Genomic DNA, 15,694 nt, shown 5'->3' with positions numbered 1-15,694 from the left:
GTGTTTGGGGTAACAAGAACAGTTGTGATGCATTTTTTCCTTCAAACTAATTTCTAAATTGATTTGATGAATACTGATTGTTCCAAAAGTGTTTTGGAACACAGCAGCAGCCAAACCTCCCGCGCGACTGTTCTTGGCAGGGACAGTGGTGGCTTCAGGCCAACGAGCCAGAGATCAACATCAGGAACTTTTCTGTCACAACTGCATTGTGGGAGAAATAGAGTCTACAGCCATGTTAGAAGCTCTGTGAGCTAACTGTATAAGGCACAGCAGTTATTTGAGCTAAAAGGCAATTTAGGTAGATATGCCCACATCCTAACATTTCTACTAGACATATTACGATAGGATATCATACAACTTTATTGTCAGAGCAAGTCTGAAATTTGTATCGCATCGCAGCAGCTCCATTTAGTTTACGACATCACAGAAGAGACCAGCATTAAGGCATCAGGACAGATAGAAAAAAATACATACATTCAACATAACATTTCAGCGCCATATTTAGTTTGAGGATTGACTGGTGCAAAAGACAGTGCTTTGGTCTATCCTTATTACATTTTTAAAACCCTATACCCCCCGTATGAGGGAAACAAATTGTACTTGTCTCAACTAAAGTTAATGGCAATATGTCCAATAGTCGTAAACCAAAGTGGTGGAAAGGCAAACATTGGCCACGCTCGGAGTTTCTAATTAGAATTACCCTTCAAAGGTGACTTTAAAATATGTTTTTATTCTTTAACTTGAATGAAAAAGCTTCTGATAATTTCAGTTTTCAGAATGTTGTAATTGCAGCATATTTCACATAACTCTCTTATTTATTGTGCAGGTAAAAACCCAATAATCTTTATCAAATCTTGTTTCAGTTTGAGTTAGTCTCTTTCACTTTCAACTGAAGGTTTTCATTTAGAAATAGTGGAAGTTTTATGACCCTGGAGCACACTACGTCTACTCAAAACCAACAAGGGATACTTCAAAGAAAATACAATGGAGTCAGACCGTAATGTTTGTTCAACCCGAAACCAATCTTACTGACAGTTAAATTTAGAGAGATTTTCTAATGCATTGAAAGTATAATTCATATTTACATTTAGAAACAGCACATCTCAGAAAACCGACATTCCTGCTCACTTATTTGCTGGCATGACTTAATAATTGCAGTCTGAAAGCAGGCCGATCGTTTTTCATCCGAAGTCATTTTTTAACTTTGTGCACTGCAGACCAAGGCTACTTTATGATTAAGGGTTTGATTATTTGACAGGGTTCATTTGTATCAGCCGATATGTTGGATGGATCTGTATTTTAATAAGGCTGTGAGGGAACTTGAAAGACCTGGTATTTTTACAGGAAAAATCGACCCCTGGATTTAGATAAATCATTATTCTGCTATAATAAAAACGTGAGATGTTTTTATTATCATTTCCAGTTAAAAGGTGGAGTCAGCAATTATGGACAATGCTTGTTGTCAAAAATCACTTTATGTGAAAATCCTTCAATATCTCCTCGAGATCCGATCCTTACTTCCTTCATACTTTGTGATCCTAAGCCTCTGTACAGTAAACTGGTATGTAAACAAAGGGTATGTAAACAAAGGGGGCCCACCATAGCTAACAACATACAAGTGTACAGAGCCTCGGCTGCATTCTTTCAGTGTGCACACAGTACGTACAGGTAGCAGATCATGATGAACCATTTACTGATTTTGACAAAAAAAATTGATTTTGACAACAAGTAGGGGAGAACGGGGTAAGTAGGCACACTTTTTACTCTAGTGAGAATTGCTCATCACCAAAACATCTTTCAATAGTCATTCCTACATTAAATTGAAGCTTAAGGTGTTGGCTTGAAATGTGTACCCCTCACTTTTTCTATCTTATTGTAATAAATAAGAAATTAATCATCAACGACACCCTTACACATTGTGACAACCAACCCCATCAAGGGGTCGGTTGTCACACACTGACTATGGGGTTGTTTGTCACAATGTTATCTTAATGGGAATAATCATAAAAAGAAGGAAAGAAAATAGAACTAAATTTGAACATTTAATTGCATTGTCAAGTTGACAAATAGGCCTACATAACTTACTGTAGCCTTGGCAACTGGTCTAGTTTGGGATGCACTGGGTTGTTTTGATTTTGTTGTCCTTTTTTCTTTTGCATGCTAGCTGCCTTTTCCTGCTCTATTCTTTCCTTCTCTGGGGTGTCAGTGAGGATACAGCTTGACAATTTCTTTCATTATTGGGTTCCTTTTCTGGCTGTAGCCTTTGGATAACATGTGACAACCAACCCCCCAAAAAATGTGACGACCAACCCCAACTTGAATTTCTTGCTAGCATCAAGGCCAACAACCATCTGACAATCTAAACTATAGTTTACCCTTCACACTTGTTATGGGTAACAACTGTTTTGTTATGAACCCATTGTGTAAAAGCCTAGAAGAAAAATACTGAGGAGCTAAATATTTTCAATTTGACATGAAAAACACAAACAGTCCTCTCACCTCAAATTCAGCAGTCTAACTCCAAGGAAGACTATGTAGGTGACCTCTGATCCCAATTCTGGATATATACATACCAAAATTTCACAGACAGCGCCTTCTGGTTCCAAGATATAACGATTGTGACAACCAACCCGTGTGACAAATTACCCCGTTCTCCCCTACCTATTATCCAGAATGGCTGACTCCACCTTTAATCACATTGAGATAAAAAAAATAAAAATGGTGCGTGTTTTTTTCTCCTTGCGACCTCCCATACATAAAATCCATTCAACTGTCTTCTTTCTCCCTCCATTCTCAGGAAGATATCAAACTCTTGGCTGAGCACCGGCTGGTTCACTATGACCATCGCCCTGGAGCTGTGCGATAGGATCAACATCTACGGCATGGTCGCCCCCGACTTCTGCAGGTCAGACACTGGAGCGGAATGTAAAAAACATCTTCACCACCATAGCCAAGAGTTTATATAGCAGAGCATGACATGATTCAACTGTATAGAAAATCAAAGAAGCATAGCCATCTGATAATAATGATTAAAGTAAAAAATATATATTTTAGGCAAATGATAACATAAAATGTCCAGTGTGGCCGGAATTGTTTTTGGAAAAGTTTAAATTGCCTTAATCTAAGTTAGTAAAAAAGTCAGTAAACAGTCGTGCTTTACAAACACTGAACCTTTGTATTGCTTTTTCTTACTTCCATACACAAATATAATGAAAAAGCAAAAGGTAAGATAAGAGATAAGATAAGAACTTTATTCATCCCAAAAGGAAATTATTTTGCCCGGTTGCTCCAAAATGACACAAACAAAAATAAGCGAAAATACAAGTGTTATAAAAGTATACAAAGTGTGAAATAATTGCAAAAAAAAACAGTCCCTCGTTGAAAGAATAGATAGCCTGACCTGTGGTGGAACTGATAACAAGTCATTTTGCACACTAAAATACTAATATTGTACATCAGAGTGACCACAATATCTTTTCATAACATTTAACGTGATATTGAAGTTGAAAGTATTCATTATTGCTAATTGGAATAATTAACTAAATATTGCACACACCAGTGCCCATAATATCTCCAATATTAAAATATGATATTCTCTTTCTCCGCTCCACCACACCCGACATTGCACTCTATGTCATATATTGTGTTTACAATGCAAAGGTTTTGAAACGTGGTTCGGTTGCACAATTCTAAGCTATTTCGAGAAAAACAAGTGTGTTTAAGATCTGTATCAGTAGACAGAATCCCCCTCTTCAGCGTGATTTTGCTGTGAGGCGGGTCAGCATATTTATTTACACCACGGCTTTGTCCTACGTGTTTGTTTGGTTATAGGTCTTTTGTTTGTCAGCATCTCCACATCCCATTATCCACGTATGCATTATTTCACAGACCCCACAGACTTGCTATCAAAAAAACAACATTAGATCAGATGGTAGGATAGCCTAGAGGAAAGAGGCGGCCTGGAGGTTGGGGTGTCCTAATAATATTCGAGTTATCCATAATTAAGTCCTAATCTTGATAAAAAGGTTTTTTAAATTACAGGTAAATTAATCCACTATCATGGGATTACGGTATTAAAAAATAATTGCAAGAATGGCGATTCTTAGCTTCCATAGGATACAACAAATTGTGTTTTGAGGCATAAGGAAGCTATATATTTCTTGGATTAATTTAAAACGTTTTCTATAATCTATTAATTTTTTGGATTATTCAGTGTGGAAATGCAGACCTCTGAAGATACACAGTTTAAATGAAAGAAGTGCACATGAAGGATAATGCTAGATAGATAGATAGATAGATAGACACTTTATTGATCCCTTGGGAGTGTTCCTTCAGGGAAATTCAAAAATCCAGCAGCAGCTGTAGTACATACAACATGACACAAGCAAGTCACTAAAATGCATCAATATACATGGTAAAAAAGTATGTATAAAAATATCTTTGGCCTACATGTGTAGGCCAAAGATATTTTTACCTTAGCAATTCCTTTTTATCAAATGGTCATGTAACACATCCAGGCTAATGGATGCATCAGAAAAAAGACTCCATCCTTTCTCATCTTCAACTGGCTCTAATTGATTTATATACCATGTTGACCTTATTGACCTTATTGACCTTATACCATGTGATGGTATAAGGTCCTTATACCATCACATGTTTCCGGCACGTTTAAAACAGGAACAAAAACCGTTGGTTAGCAGTTTCCAAAGTCAAATCACTATCCAGTACAAACTAAAATGTGAAAAAGTGAGCTTCATCATACACAATCTTACGTTTCAAGGATACTCAAAGCTGCATAGTTGTGGTTCGATTCAACAACTTCACTTTTGTAGTGAGGGTTGCTAAGAAAGAAAAAAAACATCCCTGACCACACATACACGTATCCTTCAGCTTTGTAGAAACTCTTTTCAAATTTATTTTTCCTTCAGGACGTTTTGTTGGTGACATTGGAATGAAACTTACAAACGACACAACTTTTTTACCGCGACACAAATAGACACAAAGGGCTGCTAACCTTTTAAACTATACAAAACAAAGTAGAAAAGCACCCATGTCGACTGCTAGTTGCCATGCCGACTGCGTATTTGGCAAAAGGTAAACGGGGATTTTTTTTTATAGCAGTTTTCACCTTCTATAGATCCCAGAACAAAGAGTTAGTTTACTCTGTATGCACTCTGCAGTTTGCACTTTAGGATTCCACATTATTTTTACAGGTGGAGGTTTGAAGTGAAGACTCTGCCTCCTTTAAAAATAAAAAAACACACTGAATTATGGCAGAGAAACGATATTAACCATGATGCTGGAAATGCACTGGAAAATGCATTTTTTGAATAAAGTTTAAAAAAGGCCAAACAAAGTGTATTTCACTTCTAATAAGTAAAAAAGAAAACAATCTGCCAATGGAATAAGTGAAATCTCGCTTCATAAAATGTCTTGATACAAGTTGCAATATTAAGCCTTCAAAATGGAAGAGATCTTGAAATTGGCTGAAAAAAACTCATTTTGAGTTATATTTCACTAGTATTAAGAAGTGTTACATTTCTTATAATAAGCCTGCAATGCTAAAAACCATGATTTCGAATGCATTTTCACTAACCATAATCCTGGTCCGATGTAGCAGAAATGCAAAGAACTGTGGGATACTATACAGCTACCATCTTGCTCCCGGCAGCTAACCCGTCCGGCCTCATTAACAGAACTTATGGTTTGAATTACAACTCCCATCCTATCAGTCTTAGCCAAATCTTTAATTGGGAGGATTTTATTGGACAAGGATTGGAACAAATCTTATTGGATTTGTCAATAAAAAGAACAATCTGTATAAAAAAACGTTCAGTATATTGTTGTTCCTGGTTCTGATTGATTAAAGAATTAGTTTTTATTTTAGGTCGTAGGCACAAATTCAATCTCCATTACATAAAAAGCTTATTTATGGTGCAGACGATTGGCGAAGGAAGATACTGAGCAAGTATTCAGAACGAGTGAAGGAGATTTTCACTGGATGGGATTCAGCTGAGAATTCAAAAACCCTGTTTCTCTAAAGTCACATCAAATATCTTTCATGGACATGTAGAGTGGATATTTATGAAGCTGAAGCAATTCATAAATAACTTAATAAATATAAATGATGCATCAGCTGTTATTTTAACAGAAGTGTACTGATGAAAGTCATTTAATAGGAGTGTGTAAAGGGAATTTGCAGTTTTTCTGAGCAGACTTATGCAGAGTATGTTTTTTTATTAGTGTATATTCGCTTGAGAATAAAAGTTGTTGTTTATTTCATTACCTTCAAATGAGCCTTTTCTATCTACTTAGGAGCGGGGCACTGCCATGGTGCACCGCCAAATTTCCAAAGTAGCAAAGAACGGACAAACTTAATGGCCGCACGTTCTTATATTTAGTGGGTGTCTGCTGGAAATGCACCTGTTGGAAGATGAAGGAGAAGTACTGTAGAATAAATAACTAAATACATCTCCTCCTCATCACTTAACATTGTGGGATGACTTAAAGCAGTGGTGGATGATGCCATCTTGATTAACTTGCTTCCTTGAAAGCCACCATAGATTTTGGGACTTTTCCCTTTAAATCTAAAGGAATTGCAGAGAGAATGCATGATGACATGACACAGAGTTTTATGTCATTGTAACTCAGTGAGAAACTTTTCGACAGCTCAACTATTGCAGTTTTACTTAAAGTTTCAACTAATCCAGGTCTCTTGTGCCTTGTACATTTAGCCAAAGTAGGTAGAGGAACATCTTGCAATATGACAGTGTGCTAGACCCAATCTTACTGAATTGAATAAGGCAGGAGAAGCACTCGCGTCAAGGTTTTATCCATTTACTGCAACAATATGGCTACACATTTCAGTTTGGTGATGCTCTGCTCATGTAATGCTCTGGAACAAATTCAAGGCACAGACTGACCCTGAGCTCCCGAACCACATAATTCAATCAAATGGAAAGAGGAGAGACGGGTGAATGTATTTAGTATTATAGTATTATGTGTACTAATGAAATCTGGATGTCACTTTTAGTCAGAAATGTAGCAGAAACACAGCAGTCTTTGTTGTTATTATATTTTAGGCCGACAGGGACCACTATAGGAAAATGACTGTGCAACAAAAAATTCACTGAGGACTTAATGCTGATGCAGGGGGAGGATGCAGCGCTGCAGTGCTGTTGTTTGCAGACTGAATGAGATGTTTACATTTTGATTGAGATGAAAAACTTGTTTAGAAGATGTACTTTATGCAACGTGTGACTGTAAAATTGCTTTTGTGCCTGTCTGTACAGTCCCAAGGCTCTTTTTTTATTCATGCTTAAACAGAATGCATCCACTTATTAAGATTTTTTTTAATTAGTACTGTATTCATTAAGTGTTAAAGGTGCAGTGTGTGAAGGTAATTGGCTTTTTTTTTCAAGACAGACTTGGTAGTAAATAAAATATACTATTCGTAAGTATGTTTTATTAATATAAAACATAGAATGAGCCTATGCATCTACATAGGAGGATGACAAAGAAGAAGTACTATAGAATATAGAACGTTACACATCCTCACCTCACCACTTGATATTGTGGACAGACTTGAGGCAGTAGTGGATGATGCCATCTTTAGTCATTTTCTTGTCCTTGAAGGCCATCGTAGCTTCTGTAGATTCTCTGTACATGGGGGGTAGACACGGAGTGTTGCAATGTAGATTTGTCATCAATAGCTGCTGCTAAAATACACCTTAATTACACACTTCACCTTTAAGCTGCAGATGACATTTAAAAAAATTATCAACAAGGGCTACATTTGGCTGAGTAAGCCCTGCACAGACAAACAGATGAATGCAGATCAGGCCCCCCCTCCTTCACTGTGGACTGAAAAACACTCTGAGGTGTCACACGTAAACTGGAGTCAGTCATTAAAGTGTTTTCTAAATGTCAAACTGCCTCTCTCTCTCTTTCTGTCGGTCTGTCTGTCTCTGTCTGTCTGTCTGTCTGTCTCTCTCTCTCTCTCTCTCTCTCTCTCTCTCTCTCTCTCTCTCTCTCTCTCTCTCTCTCTCTCTCTCTCTCTCTCTCTCTCTCACCATCACTGCAGGGAGCCTCAGCACTCTTCTGTGCCCTACCACTACTACGAGCCGCGCGGGCCGGATGAGTGTGCCATGTACATCTCCCACGAGCGCGGGCGGCGGGGCAGCCACCACCGCTTCATCACGGAGAAGCGCGTCTTCGCCAACTGGGCACGGACGTTTGACATGCACTTCTACCAGCCCGACTGGAGCCCGCCGCCCCTACCTGCCAACCAAACACTGGAGGTGGGAGGGGCCAAAGCGGCGCCTTTGGTACCCCAGAACACGTGACCGATATTGGGGTTTGAAGAAAAAGATGAGTATGGGAAACATTTGCACTGAGGACCCTTGACAAAGAAGGATTAAAGCAAGACAATAGTTGCCACAGATGGAGACTGGGGGTTGTTGGACATATGAACATGTCTCCCAACAGTGTGTTCTGTTTACGGAGGTGACGCAGTTCAAAGCTGTACTGTATCTGTTTTTGAAAGGCCTTGTCAATAGGAAGTTATACAAGACGCCGGCAACATGCAGTCCTCCTGCATCCACACTATTCACACTTTACTTTAGTATTACCATGTAAACATCGGGTCAATGATCGAATTCCTTCGTGATTTTTCTCTACTTATGCCATCTATTGCAGCATGTCTGTCCTGGGAGAGGGATCCCTTACTTTGTTTACTCTCCCTGAGATTTCTCTTTTTTTTTTTAATACCAGTAAAGGGTTTTTACTGGGAGTTTTTTCTTAGCCAAGCTAATGGAATGTAAAGCCCACTGAGGCAAATGTCTATTTGTGATATTGGGCTATAGAAATAAAACTGATTTGATTTGACAAAAAGATAAATAAAAACTGATTTGATTTGATCATTACAACCCCCTCTTCAATGCATGCATGCAGCGTCTTACTTAGTGTCTGCATACTGTACGCCTACCAGAGGGATCACACACACAGAGGATACAGACTCCAGTTCGGGGGCTCTCCACAAAAGCCTCTGTCGGATGAAGGATCTATTCAAGATTTGCTGCTTACAGTTCACTGAAAAGAAAAAAACACATTACAATGCCGGTTTTATAACAATGTAGTGCTGGAGGCAGAGTTAGCTGAATCCTCATAGCTCCGTAGCTTGAATTTCAATCCGGCCATTTGAAAAGTGTGAATTATTACTTTTTTCAGATGTTATGTTCTTCTGGGTTTTTTACAAGAGATTGAGGAGTTCAAATTGGATGAGATTCTTTACGACTCCTTTATAGGGCCACTTAGGCTCAAACGCCCTTGAACAGATATTAATTTCCCTTACTCTTATTTATCCTTGCCTTTCAGATGCGAGCATTGGAAGCCCACGCCAAGTGTCAACCAAGTTACACTTTGCAAAGCAGCACCTTATTTGACTAAATGACAAGTGTGCAACATTAACTGGTCTGCTTTTTTATTTTTATCTCAAGTCACGCGCGTGTGGACTTCCTTGGCCCCCGTACGTATATGTCGCATAAGGCTTTGTCTGCTCCTGTCACCAGTTTAATGGCAGGATTTATAGAGCTACACGCTGGATTTCCATGTAAATGTGCAGCTTTGTCACACAACAAGACAAGTGGGAGATTAAGATTGAGAGTGGAGGACGCAGCGGCTGCATCCATCCTCGTCCTGTAGTCATCTGCTGCTGCTGTGGCCGTGAGCCTGAAGCGCCTCGCAGGAGAATTACAGAGTTTTTTGTAGCAATTATGAGTATGCCGATGTGATATGTCAATCTTCTCCATCCTCTTTCTCAATTGTGTTTAATATGCCCTCTCCTCTCATTTGAACTATGTATGGGATAATGTATAGGGAAAAGGGTCACCCTCAAGAAATACAGACCGACAAGTTGAACAGGAGCCCCATGCGCAGCACCTACCTAAATTAAATAATAATTTGAAGCAACATATTGTTTTAAGTTTGGTTTTAATGATTACAGTAGCCTAGCCTACACAAAAATAGGCTGCTACGGTCAGAACTTCCTCCATAGCACGGTTCACTAAATCTGAGTCTTTTCAGACATTGACCATGCCTCTGAGGTTCCCTGCTCTCCACTTATATTCAAAGTCATGTTGAAAAAGTTTCCCACTGCATTTTGAAGGGCTAGCAGGCCCAACAGTTTGAAGACGACTGTCAGCGGATTGATATGGCAGGAAGTGATCCATCAGAACAATGTCCGTATAGGTCCATAGCAACGGGTGAATTATCCTTGATAATGGGCAGTATCGAGAAATAATTGCCAGTATAATGTCGTGATTGACCGATCAGAACACAGCATTTATCAGTGGTGTGTAATAAGATACATTTAGACTGCACCTTCCTCCTCTATTCTTCTCCCCCATAAATAGGAATCGGGTGTCACTGTGCGGAGAGTGATGCGACCGCGTGGTTATCTTGATGATACATCGCAGTGCTAAGTCCTTATTGATTTGGCCCTCATCTCTGCCTTGTGATAAACGAGAGGAGAGCGGCCGTGGGTGAGATACAGAGGTGCTGACACCAAGAGAACGTCTTCAAAAGTAATTTTTTTTTATTTGGATACATCCCAAACAGCTGCAGGAGGCCTGGCTCCGAGTCATGCTGCTGACTTTGTAGTGTAGCCAAGACCAGGTGTTCATTTTCTGGAGCAGTGTGCACAACGGTTCGGATAAGCAGTAGAGTATTTATGGTTTTGAACTAATTAACTTTATCATAATAGCTTGTTTAGGGCCGCAGCCACAGACCGATTTCATTTTGGATTAATTGCTTGGTCCATTAAAATGTCAATAATGAAAAATGCCAATCACAAGTTTCAAGAGCCCAAGGTGACATTTTCAGACTGCTTGTTTTCTGAAAGCAACAGGACAACGTTTAAAGCGATTTAATTCATAGAGATGGACAAAGCAGCAAGTCCTCACTTTTGACCAGGTGCCATACCAGAGGAATATTGGAAATGTTTGCTTTATAAATAAGTTAAAGGAATAGTTTGACTTTTTGTGGGATGTGATCATTCCCAATGTTGCAGATAGTTAGATGAAAAGATCGACAGATATCTCACATCTGTGCAGTAAAAATGTAACTGGAGTCAGTGACCAGTTAGCTTAACTTCGCATAAAGTGAAAACTACAATAAGAAATACTAAAATGTGCTGTTTTCCAGGATGTGCCAGTACATTAACACAATTATAATGTTTCAATTTGTGAGATTTTAAAGATGCCGGAAGGTGGATTTTGCTACCTTTGGACAGGGCGAGGAATACTGTCGTTCCCTAATCATTGTCTTCACGCTAAGCTAAGCTAACTGGCTGCTAACTCCAGCCACATGTTTACAGTAGAGATGTGACAGTGCTATCAATCTGAACTCATAATCCTCAGCAAGAAAGTGCATCTCCCAAAATAATTAAACGATTCCTTTAAGCGAATAATAAATCATTGCCAATAAAGTTTCTGTTGATTGATTGACTAACATCAGTGTTGAAATTATACATCTGTTGTTGTTTTTTTCGTCTATTTTTGCACATGATGGAAATGTACCATTCAACTTAATAAAACACTTTTTCTCAGCAGTCCTGAATTCAACAGTTTTTTAATGTTACAATAACAAAATGGTAAAAAATAATTGAGAAATAAAATGTTAATATTCTCCGTGTATTATGTAGTCAAAGAGGGCAAGATGAAACATGGAGGTTTTTTGGGGGGATGGGAGGCCAGTGACTCACCTTCACCCTCCAGTGACGACAGCTGCCATTTTTAACTTTCGATCCATCCCTCTTCTTGTGCGGTTATGACACAGCGCCATGGTATAATGCAATAATAATGAAAGACAAGTGCACCTACAAGGCCATTACTCCCCAGAGCTACAAAGGAAAATCCCCCCAAACCATGTTCATAAGTTCTGGACCTATTATTTCTGTTTATAAAAACTGTGCAGTTCTGAATAGCCTGGAGGTAATGCACTAGGATTTAGGTAACATTAAAGAATAATAAAAGAGAAAAACCAAGCATTCAGCAGAGGATTTTGTACACTTCAAAAGCTTTTACCAGATCAATAAAATGTACTTAATGTGCTTTTAGTTTGATGAATGGCTTGTATAGAGCATAATATAAAAAAAATAACTATGAAAAGGGCTAAAAATAACAATACTTTTTTTATATTCATCCCTTTCTAACATACACAAAACACTTATACTTATCACAAGACCACAGCTGAAGCAATTATTTTCCTTTTGAATTAATTAGTTTTTTTAATTAATGTGTTATTTGTTTGGTCTATAAACAGGGCTTCTGCTTGTTTAATTTAAGACTTTTTAAGAGCATTTTAATACTCAGTCACACCAGCCAAAGACACTGTGCGATAACAAGGGTTTTTCATTATAAAATTTTTCCAGCTGGTAACAATAATTTTAAATGAATTAACTAGCTTAATTAAATCAACATTTAAAAGTTCCTCGTCGGAGGTTTAAAGTTAAAGAAATATGAATACTTTAAAATTTAAATGTACAGTAAAGAAGCATGGCACAGCAATTGTTGCAGATGTCACTTTGGCTGCTAAATTGCTATTATTATTCATGGGATTGACGTATGTTACAAAGGCCCACTGACAGCCAAGCAGTTTAAAAATCCATGAGTTTCCATGGAAATTGGACAACCTGTCAGGCGCAGTCAGCTGTGTGTGATGCTGTTATGGAGACAGCGTGTGCGCCTTTGTGTGCGAGTCATTAAATGTAGCAGGCTTCCACATGGGACTAATGCAGACGTTCCACTTCTGAAGACAACCAGCATATGTGCGGCGCGCTCACTTGTGCATAACAGCTCTGTTAGATGTTTGAACAACTTGTGTGACACATCCAGAGCAATCTGAATCCGCAGTCTCTTTCAAAATGGCTGCTCTAATATTGTCCTGTAACTGGTTTTTCCTCACAACCAAGTGAGTTGTGAAGGAAGACAGACACACAGGTTTATGATTTATTTGTTTAAATATTTATTTTCAGTCCTCGCTTTTGTTGCTACCTTCTACTTTCTTTGTTCTACTTTTGTAAAGAGTCCTTGGGTTTCTTGAGAGGCACTAGACAAAACTAAGATATTATTATTATTCATTAGCATAGGGAAAGCATAGTGATGGAGGAGACATGGAGTACTCAACATCACCACGCTGAAAAGGCTATTTTCAATTTCAATTCCAACAGCGAGTGCTGAAGTAGGAAGGGGAGGCGCAGAGGTGATGGGAGTCAATTTTGAAGTGGGTTTAAGAACAAACAAATCCATCTGAGAGAAGGAGGTTGGCTTTAATTTTTATTGCATCTGATGCCAGACTGGTGTGTGTGTGTGTGTGTGTGTGTGTGTGTGTGTGTGTGTGTGTGTGTGTGTGTGTGTGTGTGTGTGTGTGTGTGTGTGCACGAATTGTCTACGGAGGATTGGATCCAATGGCTGCTCTGCCTTTTGAAGGGACCTGGATTGTTTGAAATGTTGCCAGTAAGAAAACAACTATTCAGATGTCTAAAGCCACTCTCGAGCGGCGCTGATAGCAAGGATGTCAAGTCTATGAGTTGTGCCAGGCATTACTCAGAGGGTTTGTAACAGTGGAGATGTTGATAAATACAATGTATTCCTATTGCATTAACAAGCATTCCAACATTTGAGTCGAGAGATATATCATATGAAATATCTGCCACCAGAGTAGATAGGTTGAAAGAGTAATTACAGAAGTTCAGTTACTGTAAGATAAAATAACCGGCAGTTAAGAAATGCAAATATATTCTTTTGATTCAGTGTTTCATCTTTAATCAGGGTATTAAAAGTCCAACCAATTGAGGAAATAAAAAGGTGCTTGCTCTCTCTCTCTGACAGGCGAATGAGATTACAGGAAATAAGAACCAGGGATTTGGGGGGGGGGGGAAAGAAGAAAAAAGTAATAAACGTTGAATAAATAATGTATAAGAAAAGGTACTTGGTGGCTGACTCAGCAGCTGGCTTCCGATACATACGGTGCAATTTCAAACTCCATCTATTTTGCACTTGAGCCGCGAGGGACAGAGGCAGCGGGCACTGGATGGGGGGGCGTGTCTTCACCGCCAAGAAGCAAAAGATAAACTACTGCAGGTTCAATCCCCATACTCTGTGAGCATCAGTCACTCACGGCAACAATGAGCCTAATACACAGAGGTTACACACATAGGAAAAAAAAGGTAGAAAAAAAAACGTCCCGGCAAGGAGGAGATTCATTTGGGACGACCGGCGGCTTACTATGTTATCACTCACTTATCGCTGCCGTAGCAAGGAGAAGCAGAAAGGCCCAGACAAAGAGCTGTCCATCACCCAGAAATACAATCAGCCCCAGCGCGCGGCTAGCGAGCTAATGGATGTTTCCACAAGGAGGGCAATTTGGTGAATGGGGGGGAAAGTGGATGGGTCCGTCACGAGGGATGGGATTATGTGAGATTGTTATCCTTCACAGGCGCGATATGACGGTCAAGAGGTGTAATGTATATGGACAGCGGGAGACATTAAATAGTAATCTCTCCACAGCCCATTCACAGCCAATCAGCTCGTCATCCCACATTTTCTTTACCGAGCGCACGTTCTGAGTAGCACTTAAACAAAATGGCAAATAGCCGTATGCAGAGCGTGGCACTCTGGGAAAATAAATTAGACTGTCATCTACGGACTCGATTCAGGTCACCAAATGAACACAATTATGGAATGACAAAAAAAGAAAAAAATAGAATAAATAAAACATCAAGTCCTTGTCAGAAATATCACAATAGTGAAGCAGTTAAAAGCTGATAGTGGTAGCCTACACCCATGCAGAGTTGAGGCTATGCACATCGTATGCTTGACTTTCAAGTATTTGTCCCCTTCTCACATCTTCAACAAAAACACATAAGTTTACATTTTTATCAGAAGAGAGCAATCATCCAAAAAGAGAAAGAGAGAGAAAAGAGAAAAGAAAATAGGCAGCAATTATTTCGCACAGTTTGTGGCCGAGCGGTATTGTGGTGCCATGTTTGCCTCCTTTTTTTCATTTTCAGGGAAATATACCGGACACAAACTGCACCTTTTTCCCCTTTAATATCCCCTTCGGTAAACGCTCCCAGTCTCCAGCTTGGTGTGCTCATATCCAGCCGTGTCAAAACGCAGAGGGCCTCAGAAGATGTGTTTGAGATGCTTCATGCCGTACGTCTTGAAAAACACCAGCAGGATCAGAGTCCACAGGCCCAGGATGAAGCCATCAGGAGGATGCCAGTTTCTCTGTTTGGGTTTCTGAAAGGGAAATGGGAATAGAGGGGGAGGGGGGAGGGGAAGGGGGAGAGAGTGAGATTGCAGGTTAGTAAATGTGTGTATATTTCTCCTGTTGAGGACGCCAATGATTGTTCTGTCATTCAAACAGGCAGGCAGGCAGGGGAACAGTCGCATATACCCTGCGTTTCAATGCCCATACTTCCCAAGGCTTAACGTTATGATGAAATAATGAGTAAAAGTAGGTCACAATTGTATGCCTCATGCATGCTAATTACATATTTTTTTTTATGATCAGCTGTAGAATATAGAATAGAAAAAAAAGAAAGAGTGCAGATTTGGAATGCAGGGATACACCTTCTCTCCTCCAAACACTTTATGTGAACTAGCTGCTGCTTCCCCCACACACACACACA

At 39.3% G+C, this 15,694-nt stretch overlaps 2 protein-coding genes across 3 annotated transcripts in view; one reads left to right on the top strand and one right to left on the bottom strand.

Annotated features, from left to right (window-relative positions):
* st6galnac5a (ST6 (alpha-N-acetyl-neuraminyl-2,3-beta-galactosyl-1,3)-N-acetylgalactosaminide alpha-2,6-sialyltransferase 5a) overlaps positions 1-11,588 on the top strand; it is a 44,347-nt gene extending 32,759 nt beyond the window's left edge. For both annotated transcript variants that reach the window (XM_080034794.1, XM_080034793.1), the window contains exons 4-5: positions 2,798-2,905; positions 8,084-11,588. In XM_080034794.1, the coding sequence (XP_079890920.1) occupies positions 2,798-2,905; positions 8,084-8,345 (370 nt within the window). In that variant the 3' untranslated portion in view covers positions 8,346-11,588. The remainder of the gene's footprint in view (positions 1-2,797; positions 2,906-8,083) is intronic.
* A 2,129-nt stretch (positions 11,589-13,717) lies between these two features.
* Positions 13,718-15,694, bottom strand: part of pigk (phosphatidylinositol glycan anchor biosynthesis, class K) — a 30,413-nt gene continuing 28,436 nt past the window's right edge. Inside the window, exon 11 of the mRNA XM_080033681.1 lies at positions 13,718-15,302. Coding sequence (XP_079889807.1) covers positions 15,186-15,302 — 117 coding nt within the window. The 3' untranslated portion in view covers positions 13,718-15,185. The remainder of the gene's footprint in view (positions 15,303-15,694) is intronic.

Source organism: Ammodytes marinus (genome assembly GCF_949987685.1).
Source record: "Ammodytes marinus genome assembly, chromosome: 9".
Lineage (NCBI taxonomy): Eukaryota > Metazoa > Chordata > Actinopteri > Uranoscopiformes > Ammodytidae > Ammodytes > Ammodytes marinus.
This window is presented reverse-complemented; position numbering and strand designations above follow the sequence as displayed.